Below are 25699 nucleotides of genomic sequence, written 5' to 3' on the forward strand. Positions count from 1 at the left end.
TCGTTGTAACTGTATTTGCCTGCAGATTAACCACAGTTTGGAGACATGACAGGTTCCCTTTAAGCGTGAATCTTGTCGAAATAATAAGTAGAAGCCTGCTCATTCAGCACAGGTTTCACCAATGTAATATTTTCACAACATATCAGAAGATCACTTTTCTGCATATTTGGACTGAAAGCTGTCAGCCATTAAACAGAGCACTTATGAAAAAAAATACAAGCAGATTTATTTCCCCAGGCCTTGTGTTTTATAATGGTGGCATAACTTATTTTATAATGTAGTAGTGCACTATTAGATCCCGCTTAGATTACATATAAAATGGATATGCCAAAACTCAGTGGCTCAGCCACTGACTCCTGTGACAAGTCTCCTTCCGAGGGGGTATTCCGTTTCAGCTGCTTTTCGACCATTGCTGTCGTCCCACCGTTAACATGTCTAAAAGAATCAGTTAAAAAGAGAATAAGAAAATAATACTAAGTGCTTTATATTCCATTATTGATATTGTTTGGGAAACGGAATTGTTTAGCAGAGGTTAAAATACATTCAGGACAAAGGATTGTGCTGGTAAGTGAAAATGCTGGATCTCCACATTCTATTAGTCTTAAAGCCCTACCATAAGCTTTCTATGGGAGAGCCACTGCCAGACTGCTCTGGCCGCAGCGTATCTGTGACCTGAGAGAAAGGAGCGGCCATTGAAATCACAAATTGCTGATCTCTTTCCTCTCCAGCATCATCTATCAAGGAGAGAGTCGGGAGGCCCCCAGACTCTTTACACTGTCGGTGATTTCTACACATGTCAATGAGTTTGGATGAATTTAGTTGAATGTGTATGGGGGGGATTAGGCTAAACAGAGAGGAAAATGATTGGTGGGATCCAGCCCTGGTTTCTGGATAATTTGAAACATTTTATTTTGCTTATATATACTGCAGTTTTGTAGCACGTTACTAAGGTTTGAACACATCTATCTCACCTTGAAGGATATAACAAATGATGACATTAATCACATGGCTAAATAAGAAGACACGTGAGTGTTCTTGTGGGAGACAGTGGACTGTCCTCAGGAAAAGTCCAAGCTTTTTATATCGGGGAGAATGGAAATAAGAAGGATACTGAAATCAGATCATGAGAGTTGGGATGTGATGATGGTGATAGAGGCTCCTACATCCAGCTTCTTATTTCTGAAGTTTTGTTAGATACACCTTCTACCCTATCATATCTGAGATCCATTAACGGAAAGTCCAAACCCCATCTGTACATGTCCAAAGCGAGAGGTCCAACAGATTATCCAGGTCATGGAGAACCAACTGATCCACATGGGAGATTCACTTGATACAAGCAAGTTTTTATTATACCTTCCATTGAACCGCTGCACCAAAATGTGGACTATCTGCTCCTACTGCATATCCTTCTGCAAAAACCCCCTTAGGATTAGTACATGATGTCCTCTGCAGTTACATTTGCCTCCTCTGTCTTCGTCTTAAATTTAGGAAGACGGATGGTACTCGCCGCCATGAGCAGAATGTTAAAGGCGTGAGTTGCTCCACTTGCCACACACAACCAGAAGGAGTCCTCGTAATGTTCCTCTAGGATGACGATTCTGAAGACATTTTCTCTAAAATTTGCAATCCTCTCTGTAAGTTGATGAAGTTGGACAGCAGCAATAAAGCTGGTGACGGCAAACACAATGAACAGACCTGCGAAAAAAATGAGTGAAAAATGAGGCATGAGAAATCCACAGAGCAATATCACAACTAATACAGTAGTGCTACAAAAGTAGGAAACCTTCATTAAGATCTTTTTTGGAAGACCAGTTATGAAACCACCATGTCCACCATTACAGCTTTCAGACTGCTTATACAAAAATATGTGGGAAGGCTTGTCACTTAGGAGCCTGTGAAAGCATGGCAGGTGCCCTGATGGTGGATAGTTTGTCACCCAGGTTGTAAAGGGAGTATGTCAGCACAATCCAGCCCTCGAAACTGCATCTGTGGTCATGTTATTCTACAAAAGTTAATGGCATCCATACTCTTAATTATGTAATCTGTTGCTCCAGGCTAAAAAAGATCACGGTTTTATTTCATATGCAAGTGAGAATTAAGTGAAGTATCATCCTTTCCTCTCTGGCTCTATTTCTCGCTATGCCTCACCTTCCTCTGCTTTCTGACGGCACACTGTGTGGTCAAGCCCTTGAGTTGTCAATGAAGAAGAGGAAAGAGAGCCAGCGAGGCAGAGCTTTTGGAAGTGCTTTGACACTCTCAGAGCACTTAAGCCTTATTTCAATGTGCATTAAAACGACAACAATTTTTCAGTCAGGGAGTAAAAGACAGCATCAGTAACGGTGTGAGATGACAGTTTTGGGGGCTGGATCGTGCTAACCTTCATGCCATAAGTGTCTCTGCTGTCAGCTGAACTCAGAGATTGAGCTCTACCTTCCTTAACATAGAGCAAAGTTTGCTGCTCTTAGACCTACAGTATATCACAAACGTAAATCTGACACTGTGATACAATGTAAAGTAGTCAGCTTGTATAATAGTGTAAATTTGATGCCCTCTGAATAACTGAACACACAGCCATTAATGTCTAAACCGCTGGCAACAAAAGTGAGTACACCCCTAAGTGTAAATGGCCACATTGCGCTGAAAGTGTCAATATTTTGTGGGGCCACCATTATTTTCAAGAACTGCCTTAACTCTCTTGGGCATGGAGTTCACTAGAGCTTCACAGGGATCTTATGCTACTCCACGTCACAATCCATTTTTGGATTCGTGGCAGCTCTGATTCCGCTATGATTTAAATGAAGCTTTTTTCCTTTCAGGACCAGCAGGGGTTAATATCAGTTTCCCTGCTGGCAATCTGTTGTAACTGCAGAGCTGCTATGTCAGCTGATGTGGGTGTTGACCACTCCTTGTTGGCTGCTGTGGTTTATCAGCTGGTTTTGTGAGTTCGTGATCCTGGTGCCTTTATTCTGCTGTGAGGTGCTTTGCAGCAGAGGAAGTTGTAAAGCTAAGTTGTGTTATTACCCAATCTGTCTCGCATTTTGCCACTGTCCCCTGTGTTGTACTATCTGCAGTGGTAAGGCTACAGCCCTTGCCGGCCAATGCTCTAGCCAGGGCAATGTGAGGTGGCAGCGAGGGACGAGGTTCCAGATGGCGGTGGGGGGAAGGACCCACTTAAGGTGTTAGTGGAGTGCAGGGTCAGGCTCAGGTTTGAGCAGGAGGTGATCAATCCTCATTTCCCTATTGGTAGGGCCTTCATCACCCCTTTACCATCCCGTTGTGTGTCATGCCATCCACCGACCGACCCTTCCCCGCATGGGGTCGCTGTATATATAGTGACATCCACCTTCTGTTTGATGATGCCGCACATATGCTTAATAGGGTTTAGGTCTGGAGACATGTTTGGCTAATCCAGAATCTTTACCCTCAGTGTCCTTAGCAAGGCATTGGTCACCTTGGAGATGTGTTTGGGGTCGTTATCATGTTGGAATACTGCCCTGTGGCCCAGTTTCCTAAGGGAGGGGATCATGCTCTGCTTCAGTATGTCACAGTACATGTTGGCATTCATGGTTCCATCAATGAAGTATAGCTCCCCACAGCCGGCAACATTCATGCAGCCCTAAACCATGATGCTCCTACCACAATGCTTGACTGTAGGAATGACACACTTGTTTTTGCACTCATCACCTGGTTGCCAACACACATGCTTGACACCATCTGAACCAAATAAGTTTATCTTGGTCTTATCAGACCACAGGACATGGTTCTAGAAATCCATGTCCTTAGTCTGCTTGTCTTCAGGAAAGTGTTCACAGCTTTCTTGTGCATCATCTTTAGAAGAGGTTCAATAGATAAAATACACTGGCGCTGTGATTATAGATAAAGACCACACAAGTGCTGCCGGTATAATAGACAGATGTTGTACCAACTCTGTTACTGGAAAAAACAATTGAAAAACATAGAATACCGCGCCACAAGTGTCCAACCAGAACCTAGAAACAATCCGTATGTAGTACTAGCATCTCACTAATCCGTTTGCAGAGATTGCTAATATCACCTACTATACAATGTAATTAACAAACACCCCTGCTAAATATTAGGAATGTGTGCAGCAGGAGAGAAAGGAAATGATAATACAATAAACCACACAGCGGTAACCCCCTGTATAACAACCTACCTCTGGTACTAAGCCCAGCTGAAACAAGCGATATTAGTATAACATTAAACAGTGTCTGTGAATAATGGATTCCCTTACCTATCCACTGAATGAAAGTGTGTGACAGGTACCGGACTGCTGGTATCCTCGCACGAAGCTGGGATGCCGGATCCTTAGAAGGTACAGTTAGCTGGTAACAGCGGTGCTTGCTTGTAGTTGGGGACAAACCCAATTTACCTCCACATCAAAGCGTGCGCGTACCGGCGTGTATGAGAGCAGGTACCGCTAGTAGGGATTGCTGACAGGGGGTATGTGGAGCTGCGTGTAGTGCCAGAGACGTCCCGGCCGGAGACGTCCCTGGGTGCACGAGGAAAAGATGGCCGACGCTGCCAAACAGCGTGTGACGTCACTGGCCTAAGGGGACTGGGTAGGGTCAATTCAAACCTTAGGCCTCAGACAAAGGTGGGGGGATTGTGGTATTAAATCATACTATGTATCATCAGGAGTCTATGAGACTTCTAGATGATCATATTACATATAAAAAACTAAGTCATGATCCCACTAATCATTTTATTAGTAAATTGAATATTTTGGCGCAAAAAGGTAAAACTGAAGGGATCATAAACAAAAAGGAATACGGTTACATTATGAATAAAAATCCTAGTATAGCCATCTTTTATCATATACCCAAATTACATAAAAATATAACTAACCCCCCAGGTAGACCTATAATATCTGGTATTAATAGTTTAACAGCTAACCTATCAAGATATGTTGATGTGCATCTGCAAAAATGTATGCGCTTAATTCCAGCGTACCTGAAGGATACAAGCCACACACTGGAATTTTTGGAGAACACTAGGTGGAAACAAAACTATATAATGGGCACCCTCGACATTAAGTCATTATATACAGTCATAAATCATGAGAAAGGGTGCCAGGCGGCTAAATATTTTCTCCAAGGTTTGGATATCTATACGGAGACACAGATACAGTACATCGTGGATTGCATTAAATTTATATTAACATAATTATTTTGTGTATGAGGGTCAGTTTTACATCCAAACGTGGGGTACCGCAATGGGTACGAGATTTGCGCCAAGTTACGCAAATGCTTATGTAGCCAGGTGGGAATCCCTACACATCTATAAGGAAGGGTTGTTACATCCAGGCCTAGTGGTTTGGCGTCGCTTTATAGACGATATTTTTTTCATTTGGGAGGGTTCCCATGAAGACCTTAATGCCTTTGTTATGGGGATAAATGACAACCAATTTGGTCTGGAGTTCACTGCCAATATTAGCTCTACTGCAGTGAACTTCCTGGACCTGAACATCTATGTTGAAAGTAATCAGCTGTACACCAAATGCTATCGGAAAGAAGTAGACTCAAATAGCTTTATAGACATGACTAGTTGTCATTTACCAGTGTGGTTAACAAACATACCCAAAAGCCAATATACCAGAATCCGACGCAACTGCTCAAAGATGGTAGATTTCCATGAAGAAGCGGAGCATTTAACTCAACAGTTTTTGGAAAAAGGATATTCTGAATCAATATTAATGAAAACGAAAAACGCAATTGCAGATGTATCCAGGAAATCTATATTACAAAGTAGAAATAAAGCTGTGGATATAGGAGATGGGACCTTGGAACAACAAATTCATAACCTACCACTTATAACCCAATTCCACGCTGGACACAAAAAGTTTGTTAATATTATACGCAGACATTGGGCAGTTTTGCAAAATGATAAGGTGGTTGGTGAACATCTCCCTAGCAATCCTAGATTCATCTATAAAAAAGCCCAATCCCTGGGTCAACTAATAGCTCCTACAACTAGAATGGTTATTACGGACAAGGTAGGGACTAATATGAACCCATTAAAGGTTGGTTTTCTGCCTTGTGGAGGTTATTATGGGTGTACACACACTTCCTTTAGTAAAACTAGGCAATTAACATTTTTAGATTCTGATGGGTCAAAAGAGTTCCCTATTAAGGACAGTATGTCATGCTATACCACCGGAGTAATTTATGTGATTCAATGTCCATGTGGGAAGTTATATGTAGGCCGCACCAAGAGACAATTGAGGGTGCGTATTAAAGAACATTTTAAAAATATTCAAAAAGGATTCCTAGAACATCCCCTTTCGCGGCATTTTAAGGAAAAACATGGGAAATCACTAAAAGGAACAATCTTCTATGGCATACAGGTAGTACGCCCAAGCAAAAGAAGGGGCGATTTTTTAAAACAGATGTCTAGACTGGAATCCCAAGGATTTTTACTTTAGATAGTTTGAGGCCTAAGGCTTGAATTGACCCTACCCAGTCCCCTTAGGCCAGTGACGTCACACGCTGTTTGGCAGCGTCGGCCATCTTTTCCTCGTGCACCCAGGGACGTCTCCGGCCGGGACGTCTCTGGCACTACACGCAGCTCCACATACCCCCTGTCAGCAATCCCTACTAGCGGTACCTGCTCTCATACACGCCGGTACGCGCACGCTTTGATGTGGAGGTAAATTGGGTTTGTCCCCAACTACAAGCAAGCACCGCTGTTACCAGCTAACTGTACCTTCTAAGGATCCGGCATCCCAGCTTTGTGCGAGGATACCAGCAGTCCGGTACCTGTCACACACTTTCATTCAGTGGATAGGTAAGGTTATACTAATATCGCTTGTTTCAGCTGGGCTTAGTACCAGAGGTAGGTTGTTATACAGGGGGTTACCGCTGTGTGGTTTATTGTATTATCATTTCCTTTCTCTCCTGCTGCACACATTCCTAATATTTAGCAGGGGTGTTTGTTAATTACATTGTATAGTAGGTGATATTAGCAATCTCTGCAAACGGATTAGTGAGATGCTAGTACTACATACGGATTGTTTCTAGGTTCTGGTTGGACACTTGTAGCGCGGTATTCTATGTTTTTCAATCTTTAGAAGAGGCTTCTTTCTGGGACCACAGCCATGCAGACAAATTTGATGCAGTGTATGTCGCGTGGTCTGAGCACTGACAGGCGGACCTTTGCAGCAATGCTGGCAGCACTCATACATCTAGTTTGAAAAGACGACCTCTGGATATGTCGCTGATCACATGCACTCAACTTCTCTGGTCGTCCATGACGAGGCCTGTTCTGAGTGGAACCGGTCTTGTTAAACCCCTGTGCAGTATTGGACATCATGCTGCAGCTCAGTTTCAGGGTGTTGGCAATCTTCTTATAGCATAGGCCATCTTTATGTACAGCAACAAGTCTTTTTCAGATCATCAGAGAGATCTTTGCCATGAGGAGCCATGTTGAACTTCCAGTGACCAGTATGAAAATGTAAGAGTGATGACCCCAAATTTACCACACCTGCTCCCCATTCACACCCGAAACCTTGTAACATTAATGAGTCACATTACACCGGTGAGGGAATATAGCTTATTGAACACAATTTGGCCATTTTTGCTTAGGGGTGTACTCACTTTTGTGACATAAATGGCTCTGCGGTGAGTTATTTAGAGGGCACACCATATTTGCCCTGTTATACAAGCTGTACACCGACTACATTGTATCTACCGTTTATACTCGAGTATAAGCCGAGATTTTCAGCCCATTTTTTTGGGCTGAAAGTGCCCATCTCAGCTTATACTCGAGTTATTGTTGGTGGGGGGGTAGGCGGGGGAGGGGGAGCGGCGGCTGTCACATACTCATCTGCTCCTGGCGCGGTCCCTGCATGTCCGATAGTCTCCGGCATCTTCTTGTGTTTAGCGGTCACGTGGTACCGCTCATTAAAGTAATGAATATGGACGCATATTCATTACTTTAATGAGCGGTATGTGACCGCTGAACATAGGAAGATGCCGCCAGCTCCCGGAGACCATCTGGCAGTGAGACACTGCCAGGGACCGAGCCGGGAGCAGGTGAGTATATCGGGGGAGGTGAGCATTCCGATATTCACCTGACCCCGTTCCACCGCTGAACGCCGGTCTGTCTTCCTCGTCCTCTGCCTGTGACTGTTCAGGTCAGAGGGCGCAGTTAGTGTGCACCCTCTGCCTGAACAGTCAGAGCCGGAAGACAGAGCGGCACGCAGCGGTGGAACGGGGACAGGTGAATATCGCAAGTGCCGGGGGCCTGAGCTACGAGAGGTGAGTATGTGATTTTTTTTATTTTAATCGCAGCATATAGGGCATAATGTATGGAGCATCTTATGAGGCATAATGTGTGGAGCATCTTATGGGGCATAATGTATGGAGCATCTTATAGGGCATAATGTATGGAGCATCTTATGGGGCATAATCTATGGAGCATCTTATGGGGCATAATCTATGGAGCATGTTGACATGGCAGCTGATGTCATGAAAACAGCATGTGATATTTAACCCCTTAACGACCGCCGATATGCCTTTTAACGGTGGCAGTTAAGGGTACTTAAACCACAGTGCCGTTAATTAACGGCGCTGTGGAAAAAGTGAATAGCGCCCCCCAGAGTCGGATTTTCTCTGGGGTCTTGGTTACCGGGGGTAGCCGAGACCCCAGAGAACATGATTCGGGGGGTTTTTTACCGACCCCCGGGTTGCGATCGCCAGTAATTAACCGTCTACCGGCGGTCGCAAAAAAATAAACAAAATGCGATTTCCCATTTAATTTCTCTGTCCTCCGATGTGATCGCACATCAGAGGACAGAGAAATGGGGTCCCCGATCGCCCCCCGATACTCACCTGTCTCCCCCGGTGCTCCTCGTGGCTCCTGATGGGCGCCGCCATCTTGTTCCGGCCAAAAAATGGCGGGCGCATGCGAAGTGCACCCGCCGGCCGGCACCCGGAAGATCTTTGTGGTCTCGGCTGCCGGGGGTAGCTGAGACCCCAAAGAACATGATCGGGGTCGGTTTTTACCAACCCCTGTTTTGCGACCGCCGGTAATTAACTGTTTACCGGCGACCGTAAAAAAAAAAAAGCGACGTGTAATTCTCTGTCCTCTGATGTGATCGCACATCAGAGGACAGAGAAATAGGGGGATTCGGGGACCCTGGGTCCTCCTGCGTCCCCTTCTGCCCGCTGACTTCTTCAAAAATGGCATGCGCAGTGCGCCCGCCATGATCTGCCGGCCGGTTGGGGCTAAATTTAGGGTTAGGGTCGGGGCTAAATTTAGGGTTAGGGTTGGGGCTAAATTTAGGGTTAGGGTTGGGGCTAAATTTAGGGTTAGGGTTGGGGCTAAATTTAGGGTTAGGGTTAGGGTTGGGGCTAAATTTAGGGTTACGGTTGGGGCTAAAGTTAGGGCTAGGGTTGGGGCTAAAGTTAGGGCTAGGGTTGCGGCTAAAGTTAGGGTTAGAGTTGGGATTAGGGTTAGGATTAGGGTTGGCATTAGGGTTACGTTTGGGATTAGGGTTAGGTTTGGGATTAGGGTTAAGGTTAGGGTTGGGATTAGGGTTAGGGGTGTATTGGGATTGGGGTTAGGTTTGAGGTTAGGGTTGAGATTAGGATTAGGGGTGTGTTGGATTTAGGGTTCTGATTAGGGTTATGGTTAGGGTTGGGATTAGGGTTGGGATTAGGGTTGATTTGGGGTTAGGGTTGTGATTATCGTTAGGGTTGTGATTAGGATTATGGATCGAGTTGGGATTAGGGTTAGGGGTGTGTTGGGCTTAGGGATTTGATTAGGGTTATGGTTAGGGTTAGGGGTGTTTTGGGGTTAGAGTTTTGATTAGGGTTATGGATTGGGTTGGGATTGGCGTTAGGGTGTGTTGGGGTTACAGTTGGAGTTAGAATTGGGGGGTTTCCACTGTTTAGGTACATCAGGGGTTCTCCAAACGCCACAGCCAATTTTGCGCTCAAAAACTTAAATGGTACTTCCTCCCTTCTGAGCTCTGCTGTGCGCCCAAACAGTGGTTTACCCCCGCATATGGGGCATCAGCGTACTCGGGATGAATTGGACAACAACTTTTGGGGTCCAATTTCTCCTGTTACCCTTGTGAAAATAAAAACTTGGGGGCTAAATAATCTTTTTTGTGGAAATTTTTTTTTGTTATTTTCACTACTCTGCATTATAAACTTCTGTGAAGCACTTGGGCATTCAAAGTTCTCACCACACATCTAGATAAGTTCCTTGAGGGGTCTAGTTTCCAAAATGGGGTTACTTGTGGGGGGGTTTCTATTGTTTAGGTACATCGGGGCTCTGCAAACACAATCTAATGCCTGCAGACCATTCTATCAGTCTGCATTCCAAAACAGCGCTCCATCCCTTCCGAGCTCTGCCGTGCACCCAAACAGTGGTTTACCCCCACACATGGGGTATCAGTGTACTCAGGACAAATTGGACAACAACTTTTGGGGTCCAATTTCTATTGTTACCCTTGTGAAAATAAAAACTTGGGGGCTAAAAAATCTTTTTTGTGTAAAAAAAATATTTTTTATTTTCACAACTCTGCATTATAAACTTCTGTGAAGCACTTGGGCATTCAAAGTTCTCACCACACATCTAGATAAGTTCCTTGGGGGGTCTAGTTTCCAAAATGGGATCACTTGTGGGGGGTTTCTACTAAGTCTAAGTCTGCATTCCAAAACGGCGCTCCTTCCCTTCCGAGCTCTGCCATGCGCCCAAACAGTGGTTTACCCCCACATGTGGGGTATCAGCCTACTCAGCATAAATTGCACAATAAATTTTGGGGTCCGATTTCTCCTGTTACTCTTGTGAAAGTATTTGGGGGTGAAAAGATCATTTTTGTGGAAAAAATATGATTTTTTTTATTTTCATGGCTCTACATTATAAACTTCTGTGAAGCAGTTGGGGGTTCATAGTGCTCACCACACATCTAGATAAGCTCTTTGGGGGGTCTAGTTTCCAAAATGGGGTCACTTGTGGGGGGTTTCTACTGTTTAGGTACATCAGGAGCTCTGCAAATGCAACATGACGCCCACAGACCATCTCATCAAAGTCTGCAATCCAAGCGGCGCTCCTTCCCTTCCGAGCCCCGATGGGTGCCCAAATAGTGCCCCCCCACATATGGGGTATCAGCGTACTCAGGACAAACTGGTCAACAGATTTTGTGGTCCAATGTCTCCTGTTACCCTTGAGAAAATTAAAAATTGCAGGCTAAAAAATCATTTTTGAGGAAAAAAAAAGGATTTTTTATTTTCTCGGCTCTACTTTATAAATTTCTGTGAAGCACTTGGGGGTTTAAAGTGCTCACCACACATCTAGATAAGTTCCTTAAGGGGTCTAGTTTCCAAAATGGGGTCACTTGTGGGGGGTTTCTACTGTTTAGGCACATCAGGGGCTCTCCAAACGCGACATGGCATCCGATCTCAATCCCAGCCAATTCTACATTGAAAAAGTAAAACGGCACTCCTTCTCTTCCAAGCTCTGCAGGGCGCCCAAACAGTGGTTTACCCCCACATATGGGGTATCGACGTACTCAGGAGAAATTGCACAACAACTTTTGTGGTCTAATTTCTCCTGTTACCCTTTTCAAAATAAACATTTTGGGGTAAAAAGATCATTTTTGTAGAAAAAATGCAATTTTTTATTTTCATGGCTCTATGTTATAAACTTCCGTGAAGCACCTGGGGGTTTAAAGTGCTCACCACACATCTTCTAGATAAGTTCCTTAAGGGGTCTAGTTTCCAAAATGGAGTCATTTGTGGGGGGTTTCCACTGTTTAGGTACATCAGGGGCTCTCCAAACGCGACATGGCGTCCGATCTCAATTCCAGCCAATTCTACATTGAAAAAGTAAAACGGCACTCCTTCTCTTCCAAGCTCTGCAGGGCGCCCAAACAGTGGTTTACCCCCACATATGGGGTATCGACGTACTCAGGAGAAATTGCACAACAACTTTTGTGGTCTAATTTCTCCTGTTACCCTCGTGAAAATAAAAATTTGGGGGCAAAAAGATCATTTTTGTTGAAAAAATGCGATTTTTTATTTTCACGGCTCTACGTTATAAACTTCTGTGAAGCACCTGGGGGTTTAAAGTGCTCACCACACATCTAGTTAAAGGGAACCTGTCACCTGAATTTGGCAGGACCGGTTTTGGGTCATATGGGCGGGGTTTCCGGGTGTTTGATTCACCCTTTCCTTACCCGCTGACTGCATGCTGGCTGCAATATTGGATTGAAGTTCATTCTCTGTAATCCGGAGTACACGCCAGTGCAAGGCAATATTGCCTTGCGTAGGCGTGTACTCTGGAGGACAAAGAATGAACTTCAATCCAATATTGCGGCCAGAATGCAGCCAGCGGGTAAGGAAAGGGTGAATCAAACACCCGAAAACCCCACCCATATGACCCAAAACCGGTCCCGCCAAATTCAGGTGACAGGTTCCCTTTAAGTTCCTTAAGGGGTCTAGTTTCCAAAATGGTGTCACTTGTGGAGCGTTTCCACTGTTTAGGCACATCAGGCGCTCTCCAAACGTGACATGGCGTCCGATCTCAATTCCAGCCAATTCTACATTGAAAAAGTAAAACGGCGCTCCTTCTCTTCCAAGCTCTGCCATGCGCCCAAACAGTGGTTTACCCCCACATATGTGGTATCGGCGTATTCAGGAGAAATTGCACAACAAAATTTATGGTTAAATTTCAGTTTTTACTCTTGTGAAAATAAAAAAAATGGTTCTGAAGTAAAATGTTTGCAAAAAAAAGTTAAATGTTCATTTTTTCCTTCCACATTGTTTCAGTTCCTGTGAAGCACGTAAAGGGTTAATAAACTTCTTGAATGTGGTTTTGAGCACCTTGAGGGGTGCAGTTTTTAGAATGGTGTCACACTTTGTTATTTTCTATCATATAGACCCCACAAAATGACTTCAAATGTGATCCCTAAAAAAAAAATGGTGTTGTAAAAATGAGAAATTGCTGGTCAACTATTAACCCTTATAACTCCCTAACAAAAAAAAATTTTGTTTCCAAAATTGTGCTGATGTAAAGTAGACATGTGGGAAATGTTATTTATTAACTATTTTTTTTTATATATATATATATTTCTGATTTAAGGGCATAAAAATACAAAGTTTGAAAATTGCAAAATTTTAATTTTTTTTGCCATATTTCCATTTTTTTCATAAATAATCGCAAGTAATATCGAAGAAATGTTACCACTAACATGAAGTACAATATGTCACGAAAAAACAATCTCAGAATCAGCAGGATCCGTTGAAGCGTTCCAGAGTTATAACCTCATAAAGTGACAGTGGTCAGAATTGTAAAAATTGGCCCGGTCATTAAGTACCAAATTGGCTCTGTCACTGAGGGGTTAAGGCATGGCTGGAGAAGCAGTGGGTTATGGAAGGCTTTTTTATCAGAGTTAATGGGGACCTGTCCTGGTCTGTTTCTTGGGGCTGTCCCACACGTCCAGATAATTCCGGTACCGGAATAAATCGGTACCGGAGTTATCCGTGTCCGTGTGCCTGGGAACTCACGTAGGCTGTTGTGAATTTGGATTCTGGGCTCCCCCGGTGGCTACTGGTGGAATTGAACTGGTGTCTTCATCTTCTCTGTTCACCTGTTCCCATCAAGATGTGGGAGTCGCTATATAACCTTGCTGCTCTGTTAGTTGCTTGCCGGTCAACAATGTTATCAGAAGCCTCTCTGTGCTTGTTCCTGCTCCTGGACAACTACTAGATAAGTTGGACTCTTGTCCATGTTTGTTTTTGCATTTTTGTTCCAGTTCACAGCTGTAGTTTCGTTACTGTGTCTGGAAAGCTCTTGTGAACAGGAATTGCCACTCTGGTGTTATGAGTTAATGCCAGAGTTTTAAAGTAATTTCTGGATGGTGTTTTGATAGGGTTTTTAGCTGACCATGAAAGTGTCCTTTCTGTCTTCTGCTATGTAGTAAGTGGACCTCAAATTTGCTAAACCTATTTTCATACTACGTTTGTTATTTCATCTTGATTCACCGCCAATACATGTGGGGGGCCTCTGTCTCCTTTCGGGGTATTTCTCTAGAGGTGAGCTAGGACTAATATTTTCCTCTGCTAGTTTTATTTAGTCCTCCGGCTGGTGCTGGGCATCTAGAATCAACGTAGGCATGCTACCCGGCCACTGCTAGTTGTGCGTTAGGTTTAGTTCATGGTCAGCTCAGTTTCCATCTTCCAAGAGCTAGTTCCTATATATGCTGATGCTATGATCTCTTGCCATTGAGATCATGACAGTTTGACCGGCCCACTAAAGGGTTAAAATCCTTGGCTGAGAAAGGAGAGAAATAAGTAGTCTGCTGAAATTTTTTATTTTTTTTTTTTTTTTTTTCTCTCCTTTGAATGGCTCTGTGTTCACCTGTTTGCAATGGATCTTCAGAGTGTAACTGCAGGTTTGAATAATCTCGCCACGAAGGTACAAAATTTGCAAGATTTTGTTTGTCATGCACCTGTATCTGAGCCGAGAATTCCTTTGCCGGAATTTTTCTCGGGGAATAGATCTGGGTTTCAGAATTTTCGAAATAATTGCAAATTATTTTTGTCCCTGAAATCTCGCTCTGCCGGAGATCCTGCACAGCAGGTCAGGATTGTGATTTCCTTGCTCCGGGGCGACCCTCAAGACTGGGCTTTTTCATTGACACCAGGGGATCCTGCGTTGCTCAATGTGGATGCGTTTTTTCTGGCCTTGGGGTTGCTTTATGACGAACCTCATTTGGAGCTTCAGGCAGAAAAAACTTTGATGTCCCTATCTCAGGGGCAAGATGAAGCGGAAATTTACTGCCAAAGATTCCGTAAATGGTCTGTGCTTACTCAGTGGAATGAGTGCGCCCTGGCGGCGACTTTCAGAGAGGGTCTCTCTGATGCCATTAAGGATGTTATGGTGGGGTTCCCTGTGCCTGCGGGTCTGAATGAGTCCATGACAATGGCTATTCAGATCGATAGGCGTTTGCGGGAGCGCAAACCAGTGCACCATCTGGCGGTGTTCACTGAGAAATCGCCAGAGAGTATGCAGTGTGATAGAATTCTGTCCCGAAGCGAGCGGCAGAATTTTAGACGGAAAAATGGGTTGTGTTTCTATTGTGGTGATTCTACTCATGTTATATCAGCATGCTCTAAGCGCACTAAAAAGCTTGGTAAATCTGTTTCCATTTGCACCTTACCGTCTAAGTTTATTCTATCTGTGACCCTGATTTGCTCTTTGTCATCTATTACCACGGACGCCTATGTCGACTCTGGCGCCGCTTTGAGTCTTATGGATTGGTCCTTTGCCAAACGCTGTGGGTATGATTTAGAGCCTTTGGAGACTCCTATTCCTCTGAAGGGGATTGACTCCACCCCATTGGCTAATAATAAACCACAATACTGGACACAAGTAACTATGCGTATTAATCCGGATCACCAGGAGATTATTCGCTTTCTGGTGCTGTATAATCTACATGATGATTTGGTGCTAGGATTGCCTTGGCTGCAATCTCACAACCCAGTCCTCGACTGGAAAGTTATGTCTGTGTTGAGCTGGGGATGTAAGGGGGCTCATGGGGATGTACCTGTGGTTTCCATTTCATCATCTATTCCCTCTGAAATTCCTGAGTTCCTGTCTGACTATCGTGACGTCTTTGAGGAATCCAAGCTTGGTTCGTTACCTCCGCACCGAGAGTGCGATTGTGCCATAGATTTAATCCCGGGTAGTAAATACCCAAAGGGTCGTTTATTTAATCTGTCTGTGCCTGAACATGCTGCTATGCGTGAATATATAAAGGAGTCCTTGGAAAAGGGACATATTCGTCCATCGTCATCTCCCTTAGGAGCCGGTTTTTTCTTTGTGTCAAAAAAAGACGGCTCTTTGAGACCATGTATTGATTATCGGCTTTTGAATAAAATCACTGTTAAATATCAATACCCATTGCCGTTGCTGACTGATTTGTTTGCTCGCATAAAGGGGGCCAAGTGGTTCTCTAAGATTGACCTTCGTGGGGCGTATAATTTGGTGCGAATCAGGCAGGGGGATGAGTGGAAAACCGCATTTAATACGCCCGAGGGCCACTTTGAGTATTTAGTGATGCCTTTTGGTCTTTCAAATGCTCCGTCAGTTTTCCAGTCCTTTATGCATGATATTTTTCGCGATTATTTGGATAAATTTATGATTGTGTATCTGGATGATATTCTGATTTTTTCGGATGACTGGGACTCTCATGTCCAGCAAGTCAGGAGGGTTTTTCAGGTTTTGCGGTCTAATTCTTTGTGTGTGAAGGGTTCTAAGTGTGTTTTTGGGGTACAGAGGATTTCCTTTTTGGGATATATTTTTTCCCCCTCTTCCATTGAAATGGATCCTGTCAAGGTTCAAGCTATTTGTGATTGGACGCAGCCCTCTTCTCTTAAGAGTCTTCAGAAATTTTTGGGCTTTGCTAACTTTTATCGTCGATTTATTGCTGGTTTTTCGGATATTGCTAAGCCTTTGACCGATTTGACTAAGAAGGGTGCTGATGTTGCTGATTGGTCCCCTGATGCTGTGGAGGCCTTTCGGGAGCTTAAGCGCCGTTTTTCCTCTGCCCCTGTGTTGCGTCAGCCTGATGTTGCTCTACCTTTTCAGGTTGAGGTCGACGCTTCTGAGATCGGAGCTGGGGCAGTGTTGTCGCAGAAAAGTTCTGACTGCTCCGTGATGAGGCCTTGTGCCTTCTTTTCCCGTAAATTTTCGCCCGCTGAGCGGAATTATGATGTTGGGAATCGGGAGCTTTTGGCCATGAAGTGGGCTTTTGAGGAGTGGCGCCATTGGCTTGAGGGGGCCAGACATCAGGTGGTGGTATTGACTGACCACAAAAATTTGGTTTATTTTGAGACCGCCAGGCGCCTGAATCCTAGACAGGCGCGCTGGTCATTATTTTTCTCTCGGTTTAATTTAGTGGTGTCATACCTACCGGGTTCTAAGAATGTTAAGGCGGATGCCCTTTCTAGGAGTTTTGAGCCTGACTCGCCTGGTAACTCTGAGCCCACAGGTATCCTTGAGGATGGAGTGGTATTGTCGGCCGTTTCTCCGGACCTGCGGCGGGCCTTGCAGGAGTTTCAGGCGGATAGACCTGATCGTTGCCCACCTGATAAACTGTTTGTTCCTGATGATTGGACCAGTAGAGTCATCTCTGAGGTTCATTCTTCTGCGTTGGCAGGTCATCCTGGCATTTTTGGTACCAGGGATTTGGTGGCAAGGTCCTTCTGGTGGCCTTCCCTGTCACGAGATGTGCGAGGCTTTGTGCAGTCTTGTGACGTTTGTGCTCGGGCCAAGCCTTGTTGTTCTCGGGCTAGTGGATTGTTGTTGCCCTTGCCTATTCCTAAGAGGCCTTGGACGCACATCTCGATGGATTTTATTTCAGATCTGCCTGTTTCTCAGAAGATGTCTGTCATCTGGGTGGTGTGTGACCGTTTCTCTAAGATGGTCCATTTGGTTCCTCTGCCCAAGTTGCCTTCTTCTTCCGAGTTGGTTCCTCTGTTTTTTCAAAATGTTGTTCGTTTGCATGGTATTCCTGAGAATATCGTTTCTGACAGAGGGACCCAATTCGTGTCTAGATTTTGGCGGGCATTCTGTGCTAGGAGGGGCATAGATTTATCTTTTTCGTCCGCTTTCCATCCTCAGACGAATGGCCAGACTGAGCGGATTAATCAGACCCTGGAGACATATCTGAGGTGTTTTGTGTCTGCTGACCAGGATGATTGGGTTGCTTTTTTGCCATTGGCGGAGTTCGCTCTCAATAATCGGGCCAGCTCTGCCACTTTGGTGTCCCCGTTTTTCTGTAATTCGGGGTTCCATCCTCGATTTTCCTCTGGTCAGGTGGAATCTTCGGATTGTCCTGGAGTGGATGCTGTGGTGGAGAGATTGCATCAGATCTGGGGGCAGGTGGTGGACAATTTGAGGTTGTCCCAGGAGAAGACTCAGCTTTTTGCTAACCGCCGTCGTCGTGTTGGTCCTCGTCTTCGTGTTGGGGACTTGGTGTGGTTGTCTTCTCGTTTTGTCCCTATGAGGGTCTCTTCTCCTAAGTTTAAGCCTCGGTTCATCGGCCCGTATAAGATATTGGAGATTCTTAACCCTGTTTCCTTCCGTTTGGACCTCCCTGCATCCTTTTCTATTCATAACGTTTTTCATCGGTCATTATTGCGCAGGTATGAGGTACCGGTTGTGCCTTCCGTTGAGCCTCCTGCTCCGGTGTTGGTTGAGGGTGAGTTGGAGTACGTTGTGGAGAAAATCTTAGACTCTCGTGTTTCCAGACGGAGACTCCAGTATCTGGTCAAGTGGAAGGGATACGGCCAGGAGGATAATTCTTGGGTGAATGCATCTGATGTTCATGCCTCTGATCTGGTTCGTGCCTTTCATAGGGCCCATCCTGATCGCCCTGGTGGTTCTGGTGAGGGTTCGGTGCCCCCTCCTTGGGGGGGGGTACTGTTGTGAATTTGGATTCTGGGCTCCCCCGGTGGCTACTGGTGGAATTGAACTGGTGTCTTCATCTTCTCTGTTCACCTGTTCCCATCAAGATGTGGGAGTCGCTATATAACCTTGCTGCTCTGTTAGTTGCTTGCCGGTCAACAATGTTATCAGAAGCCTCTCTGTGCTTGTTCCTGCTCCTGGACAACTACTAGATAAGTTGGACTCTTGTCCATGTTTGTTTTTGCATTTTTGTTCCAGTTCACAGCTGTAGTTTCGTTACTGTGTCTGGAAAGCTCTTGTGAACAGGAATTGCCACTCTGGTGTTATGAGTTAATGCCAGAGTTTTAAAGTAATTTCTGGATGGTGTTTTGATAGGGTTTTTAGCTGACCATGAAAGTGTCCTTTCTGTCTTCTGCTATGTAGTAAGTGGACCTCAAATTTGCTAAACCTATTTTCATACTACGTTTGTTATTTCATCTTGATTCACCGCCAATACATGTGGGGGGCCTCTGTCTCCTTTCGGGGTATTTCTCTAGAGGTGAGCTAGGACTAATATTTTCCTCTGCTAGTTTTATTTAGTCCTCCGGCTGGTGCTGGGCATCTAGAATCAACGTAGGCATGCTACCCGGCCACTGCTAGTTGTGCGTTAGGTTTAGTTCATGGTCAGCTCAGTTTCCATCTTCCAAGAGCTAGTTCCTATATATGCTGATGCTATGATCTCTTGCCATTGAGATCATGACAGTAGGCCATACGTGCGGCACACGTGTGCCGCCCGTATGGCGAGTGGGTACCACACGGAGCGTGTGGTACCCACGCGTGTGGTACCCTGCATCGCGCTGAAGCCGCGATTCATATGTTCCCTGCAGCAGCGTTTGCTGCAGAGAAAATATGAATAATAGTGTTTAAAATAAAGATCTATGTGTCCGCCGCCCTCCCACCCCCTGTGCGCCCCCCCGCTGTTCTGAAAATACTTACCCGCCTCCCTCGCTGCTTCCTGGTCTGGCCGCGGCTTCTAGTGTATGCGGTCACGTGGGGCCGATCATTTACAGTCATGAATATGTGGCTCCACCTCCCATAGGGGCGGAGCCGACTATTCATGATTGTAAATGAGCGGCCCCACGTGACCGCATACAGTAGGAGGCGCGGGGCAGAGAGGAAGGAGTGACAGCCAACGTGGGAGCGGGTGAGTATTTTCAGGACAGCGGGGGGGCGCACAGGGGGTGGGGGGGCGGCGGACACATAGATCTTTATATTAAACACTATTATTCATATTTTCTCTGCAGCAAACGCTGCTGCAGGGAACATATGAATCGCCGCTTCAGCACCATGTGGGGGGGACAGCGCTTACTGTAGCGCTGTCTCCTGCACGCACACGGACCCCAGACGGAGAACGTCCGTGTGAGGTCCGTGATTTACACGGACCCATTGACTCTATTGGGTCCGTGTAATACGTGCGCTCCCACGAACACTGACTTGTCTCCGTGTTTGGCACACGGAGACACGGTCCGCAAAAAATCAATGACATCTGAACAGATGCATTGATTTTTATGGGTCTACGTGTGTCAGTGTCTCCGGTACGTGAGGAAACTGTCACCTCACGTACCGGAGCCACTGACGTGTGAAACCGGCCTTGCAAGCAGTGGCTCACCTGCAGAGAAGCACAGAAGCGACAGACAGGTAGGAAGGCAGGGTAAGTCCAGAACTGGAGGCCTCTAAAGGCTGCCCCAAACAACAAACAGCAATAAAGTTCTTAAAGGAGTTGTCCATGGAGTCTCACTCAGTCTCATTCACAGTTGATCTTCTAATCCTAAACAACTCTATTAAAGTAAGATCCTTCTTTTGTGCTTGTTAAGTACAGAGAAGCAGCCTGTGTTTCTGCCATATGTTGATGAGGTTTTTGACAAAAAGATTTTTACAAGTCAATTTTTTGGAGAAGGTTTAACCGTTAAAAAACACAATGCTACGATGGATTTTTTGTATGTAATGTCCTCCTGAATACTTCTGCACTTCAGTGTATGAGGCCTGTCAGGATAGCAGAAGAACTAAGATGACAGCTATGGGGCTTTAGCACCCTCGCAGTTGGCCATCTGGTAATTCTGGCATATGCCAGAAGGGCCTGTCTGGTCATGGGCCGCCTTGTCTGCTACGTTGTTAGCAGAATCTGTGTTCTCAAGACACCCATACTATTAAGAGTTATGAGGGAGCACAAAGTCGCTTACCCCAGCAGGCCACCAATATCATTAGAAATATTGGTCTTGTAGTAAATCGTCCTTTCCTCCATCCAGGGTAATATTAGTAATATATCCCATCTGGTGCTTGGGACGGGGACAACATGGGCCCCAGTCCGTACCTGGTGGTAGTCATGTAGTGCTAAGGGGTTAAACGATTGGCAGGATAGTATAGACACTATAGCGTTAGTGTGGAAGAGGTCCCTCTTATGAAATTGTCGGTTTCATCTGGAATTAGGGCATATATAACTCCTGCGTACCGCTTAGTGCATGGGCTCATAGACTTTCTCTTGTGCCGGTACACCACTCTGTGCAGGCAGTGCGTGTCGGAGCACCAGCTTCCTGGGTAGTGACCGTCGGAGCTATTTTTTCAGCAGTCAGTGGGGGTCTCACGACTGTGGCTCACACTGATCTGCATCCAATGTAAGGGGGCAATATATAAAAACCCAAAATGAATGGTATACTTTAAGACCAATGTGGGTTCCCCATTATTGTGTTGTGCTTTAGCCCATCTGGTACTGTAGGTGCCTCCTTACACCTGACATATGAAATGCATGTGAATTTACCTGCAATGAAATTCCAGAGACATATCCCTGCTGGACCCTTAATAGAGCGATATGGGACTTTCAGTGCATTATAGACACAGAATCCAGCACTGATCAGAGCAAAAGAAATGGCTGCAAGGAGGAAGAGGATAATGATCATGTGGAGGGTGGTGTTCAGGGCCTTCACCATGTCTGGGAATACTGGAAGCAGAAAACACAATGCTGTTACTACATGGCTGTATCATAATGAATCCTCTGTAGAAACTACAAGAAAAAAACTGAATGACTGTACATTTTCCAATAATATTTTAATGAGTGAAAACCAAACATGTCCAACCTTCTGGTTCACTTGGGCGCCTGTGATTCTTTAACCAACCAAGGCGATGTTCACATGTCCAGAAATCATCGGTTAGATCGGATCCAGCAGTAATCCGTTCACAAAAAAGTTGTGCGGACCGAACTTTTTGGTCCAGCTACAAAAAAACTGATTTCAACTGGATCTGATTTTTTAACATTGAAGTCTATGGAAAGCGGATCTGTTAATCAACCATCAGTTTTATTTTCATTTGAAAAGGATCTATTTTTTACACACTGGATCAGTCAAATGGAAGAAAATGGATGGCTAATTAACGGATCCGTTTTCCATAGAGGTCAATGTTAAATAAGACATAAATATATAATTCTGCGCGCATTGATCATGGCTCCACTTGCTTTATAATGGCTTTTTGTATAGTTGACAATATTCATTTTATAATGAACTGGACTCGTATGTTATTTGCCATCATGTATATGAAGTGGCTGTATTGTAAATATGTAAGTAATATTTATTGTACATTTGTCACTTAGTTATATGGAAAGTCTTATGTTTGTCCTTTCCATCCCAGCGACCTTCTTGACAAAGACCCAGGAGGGTCAAAAATTGAGATTATTTCGGTCAGCAGAGAAGTCTATTCTACAGAATGTCCATATTCGAAAATAAACTAACATTTAATTGACTGCGTTATACCGGAGTGTGAGCATTGAGTCCTTTATGGATATTGACATCAGAGGTTTCCACACCCCCTTCAATTGCACCCACAGGTTTAATGAGTGTGCCCCAACCTATTACAATATCTGTATAGGCACACAGACAGTGGTATATTTTGCCCTTTAGCTTTGGCAAATATGATGGATAGATGGATGGATGGATAGATAGATAGATAGATAGATACGCCATGTTCAGAAATTTCTGCACTTACACTCAGTTGTACCTGTCAAGGAAATCATCAAGAGCCACTGCTGGCAGCTTCTTTTGGAATTTCTGACAAATAACTTCCCAGATGTGATGTGCTCAATGGGTGACAAGTCTGGAGACGCTGCATGCCATGGTAGCACATTTAGGCCACGCAGGATGCTCACAGTAGAACCAGCATGATGTGACCTGGCGTTGTCAAGTTGAAAAATGGCTTTTGGCATCCTTTGGAGAAATAGTCGTACCACTGGTACAATAATTGATCCATTCTGCACTGCAAGTGAACGTAGACATCACATACCAAGTGTTCGAAATCAATCGGTCTGCACAAACCATCAGAAGGAGTTTGCACGACATTGGGCTTCGAGCCAGACGTCCAGTTATACGTGCTCCACAGATATCACGACACCTCTGTCAAAGGCTATCATGGTGCAGAGCAAGATAGCAATGGTGGCTGGAATGGAGGTCTATCCTCTTCAGCAATGAGTCCCACTTTTGTCTTGAATGCAATGATAGCCTGAGATTTGTCGGTAGAGCAACTGGGCAACACAATGAAGAAGCTTTCACGAGGGAACATACCAACTGTTCTACTCCCAGGGATTATGGTGTGGGGCGACATAATGTATGGTAGCCAGACCTCTTTAGTTTTCATTCCACGTACTCTAGTAGCTTTGCGTAATATTGATGTGGTCGTAGAACCAATGCTACAGCCATTTATCCAAAGTGTCCCAGGAGTTGTTATTCAACACAGCAATGCCAGGCTGCTTATTGCTTGTGATACTGTGAGGCCTAAGCGTGCTATTATGTCCTGCAGCATCTCCAGACTTGTCTCCCATCTTGAGCTCATCCGGGATGTTATTGCTTGGCAATTACAAAGGAGCTGCCAGGAGCGGATCTTGATGATTTGCTGCCCAAGTGCATTCAGCGTGGCAAAACATTCCTCAGGCAACCATTAATAATGTCAGTGACAGCAGAAATGCGGCATGTGATGGCCATAACACTGAATAGATCGAGATATTTGGAAAATTTTGTTTCCATTTTTTCATAATTTCCATATCATTGACATATAAATCGATTTAGTGATTTCCATAATTCCACAACTTTTCCTACTTGGTGTCGCAATTTCAATGTTGAGAAGTGTATATATATATATATATATATATATATATATATATATATATATATATATACACTCACCGGCCACTTTATTAGGTACACCATGCTAGTAACGGGTTGGACCCCCTTTTGCCTTCAGAACTGCCTCAATTCTTCGTGGCATAGATTCAACAAGGTGCTGGAAGCATTCCTCAGAGATTTTGGTCCATATTGACATGATGGCATCACACAGGTGCCGCAGATTTGTCGGCTGCACATCCCAAAGATGCTCCATACAAGGCAGGATGGATCCATGCTTTCATGTTGTTTACGCCAAATTCTGACCCTACCATCCGAATGTCGCAGCAGAAATCGAGACTCATCAGACCAAGCAACGTTTTTCCAATCTTCTACTGTCCAATTTCGATGAGCTTGTACAAATTGTAGCCTCAGTTTCCTGTTCTTAGCTGAAAGGAGTGGTACCCGGTGTGGTCTTCTGCTGCTGTAGCCCATCTGCCTCAAAGTTCGACGCACTGTGCGTTCAGAGATGCTCTTAGGCCTACCTTGGTTGTAACGGGTGGCGATTTGAGTCACTGTTGCCTTTCTATCAGCTCGAACCAGTCTGCCCATTCTCCTCTGACCTCTGGCATCAACAAGGCATTTCCGCCCACAGAACTGCCGCTCACTGGATTTTTTTTCTTTTTCGGACCATTCTCTGTAAACCCTAGAGATGGTTGTGCGTGAAAATCCCAGTAGATCAGCAGTTTCTGAAATACTCAGACCAGCCCTTCTGGCACCAACAACCATGCCACGTTCAAAGGCACTCAAATCACCTTTCTTCCCCATACTGATGCTCGGTTTGAACTGCAGGAGATTGTCTTGACCATGTCTACATGCCTAAATGCACTGAGTTGCCGCCATGTGATTGGCTGATTAGAAATTAAGTGTTAACAAGAAGTTGGACAGGTGTACCTAATAAAGTGGCCAGTGAGTGTATATATATATATATATATATATATATATATATATATATATATATATATATATATATATGTTCTTTGGACCAATATGGGATGAGCAGGGGCCTATTGCTATGTTGGACATACTGTCTATGCTAATAGCTTTTACCACTGCATACGAGAAACAAACATTACACAGTGTAAATGCACAATTAATCTATTTTTTTACTTAATTTTAACATTTCATGTGTTCCTTAAAAATTAGATATACCGTATTTTCAGGTGACAAGAAATGGGACTTCTCCCCATAGTTACAATAATAATGTACTCACTTTTGAACGTGAAGCTTCGCTTCCCCAAACCACATTGGCGCACTTTTCCCCCCTGAAAAAGTCCGTAGTAAATATCCCCAATAAACTTCACCAGCTCCGGATCTGAAGCATTGACCAAATCAACTCCAGTCTGACATAGTGTCTTCCCAGTCATCCATTTTTGAGTCGCCATGGCAACAACGATCAGCAAGAATGACGCAAAACTTAATGCGGAAGCCAAGGAAAATATAGTTTTCTTGAAGCAACCCGGCATTCTAAAATGTTCAAGAAATCATCCCTGGCCCTGCCCTGCAGTAAGGACGCTGCGTGTTACCGCTGGCACATCTCTGGGGATGCAGATCCTGGGGATATTCCATCGTTGGCGTTGTGTTACTTGCAGCGAAGGGGAAGATCAGGGCCGATATGGAGGAAGCCTTGTGATGCAGGTTGTATGCGGAGGGGCTTCTGGCAGTGAAGATCTTCGGTGTAATTGGTGCTGAATCCTGGAGGCAGTAACCCTATCCCTGGGACCCTACTAGTGTTTCATCAGACCGCTGCATTGTCTCCTCGGCAAATACTCAGATGACATTTGCTGAACAGCAGCACGAGACGGACAGCTCTTACCTCATCTCTCCTACAGAAGGAAATTATTTCCAGCACTTTTATGCCTCCTTCTCTCCTAACATGCCTGTTTCACGAAATATTTATTTATTTTATTTATTTATTTTACTCGCTTATACAATGCCATTAATTTCACAGCGTTTTACAGACATTATTGTCACTGTCCCCATTGGGGCTCACAATCTAGATTCCCTATCAGTATGTCTTTGGAATGTGGGAGGAAACCGGAGAACCGGGAGGAAACCCACATAAACACGGGGAGAACATA

At 44.7% G+C, this 25699-nt stretch overlaps 1 protein-coding gene across 1 annotated transcript; it reads right to left on the minus strand.

Annotated features, from left to right (window-relative positions):
• Positions 1–276: 276 nt before the first annotated feature.
• CLRN2 (clarin 2) lies at positions 277–25494 on the minus strand. Its single transcript, XM_077278782.1, has 3 exons — positions 24832–25494; positions 21236–21415; positions 277–1695 (listed from the first exon to the last, which is right to left on the minus strand). The coding sequence occupies exons 1-3, from the start codon at positions 25082–25084 to the stop codon at positions 1430–1432; spliced, it is 699 nt and encodes a 232-aa protein (XP_077134897.1). The 5' UTR covers positions 25085–25494; the 3' UTR covers positions 277–1429.
• Positions 25495–25699: the final 205 nt, after the last annotated feature.

The sequence above is a fragment of the Ranitomeya variabilis genome, chromosome 1 (assembly GCF_051348905.1).
Source record: "Ranitomeya variabilis isolate aRanVar5 chromosome 1, aRanVar5.hap1, whole genome shotgun sequence".
Lineage (NCBI taxonomy): Eukaryota > Metazoa > Chordata > Amphibia > Anura > Dendrobatidae > Ranitomeya > Ranitomeya variabilis.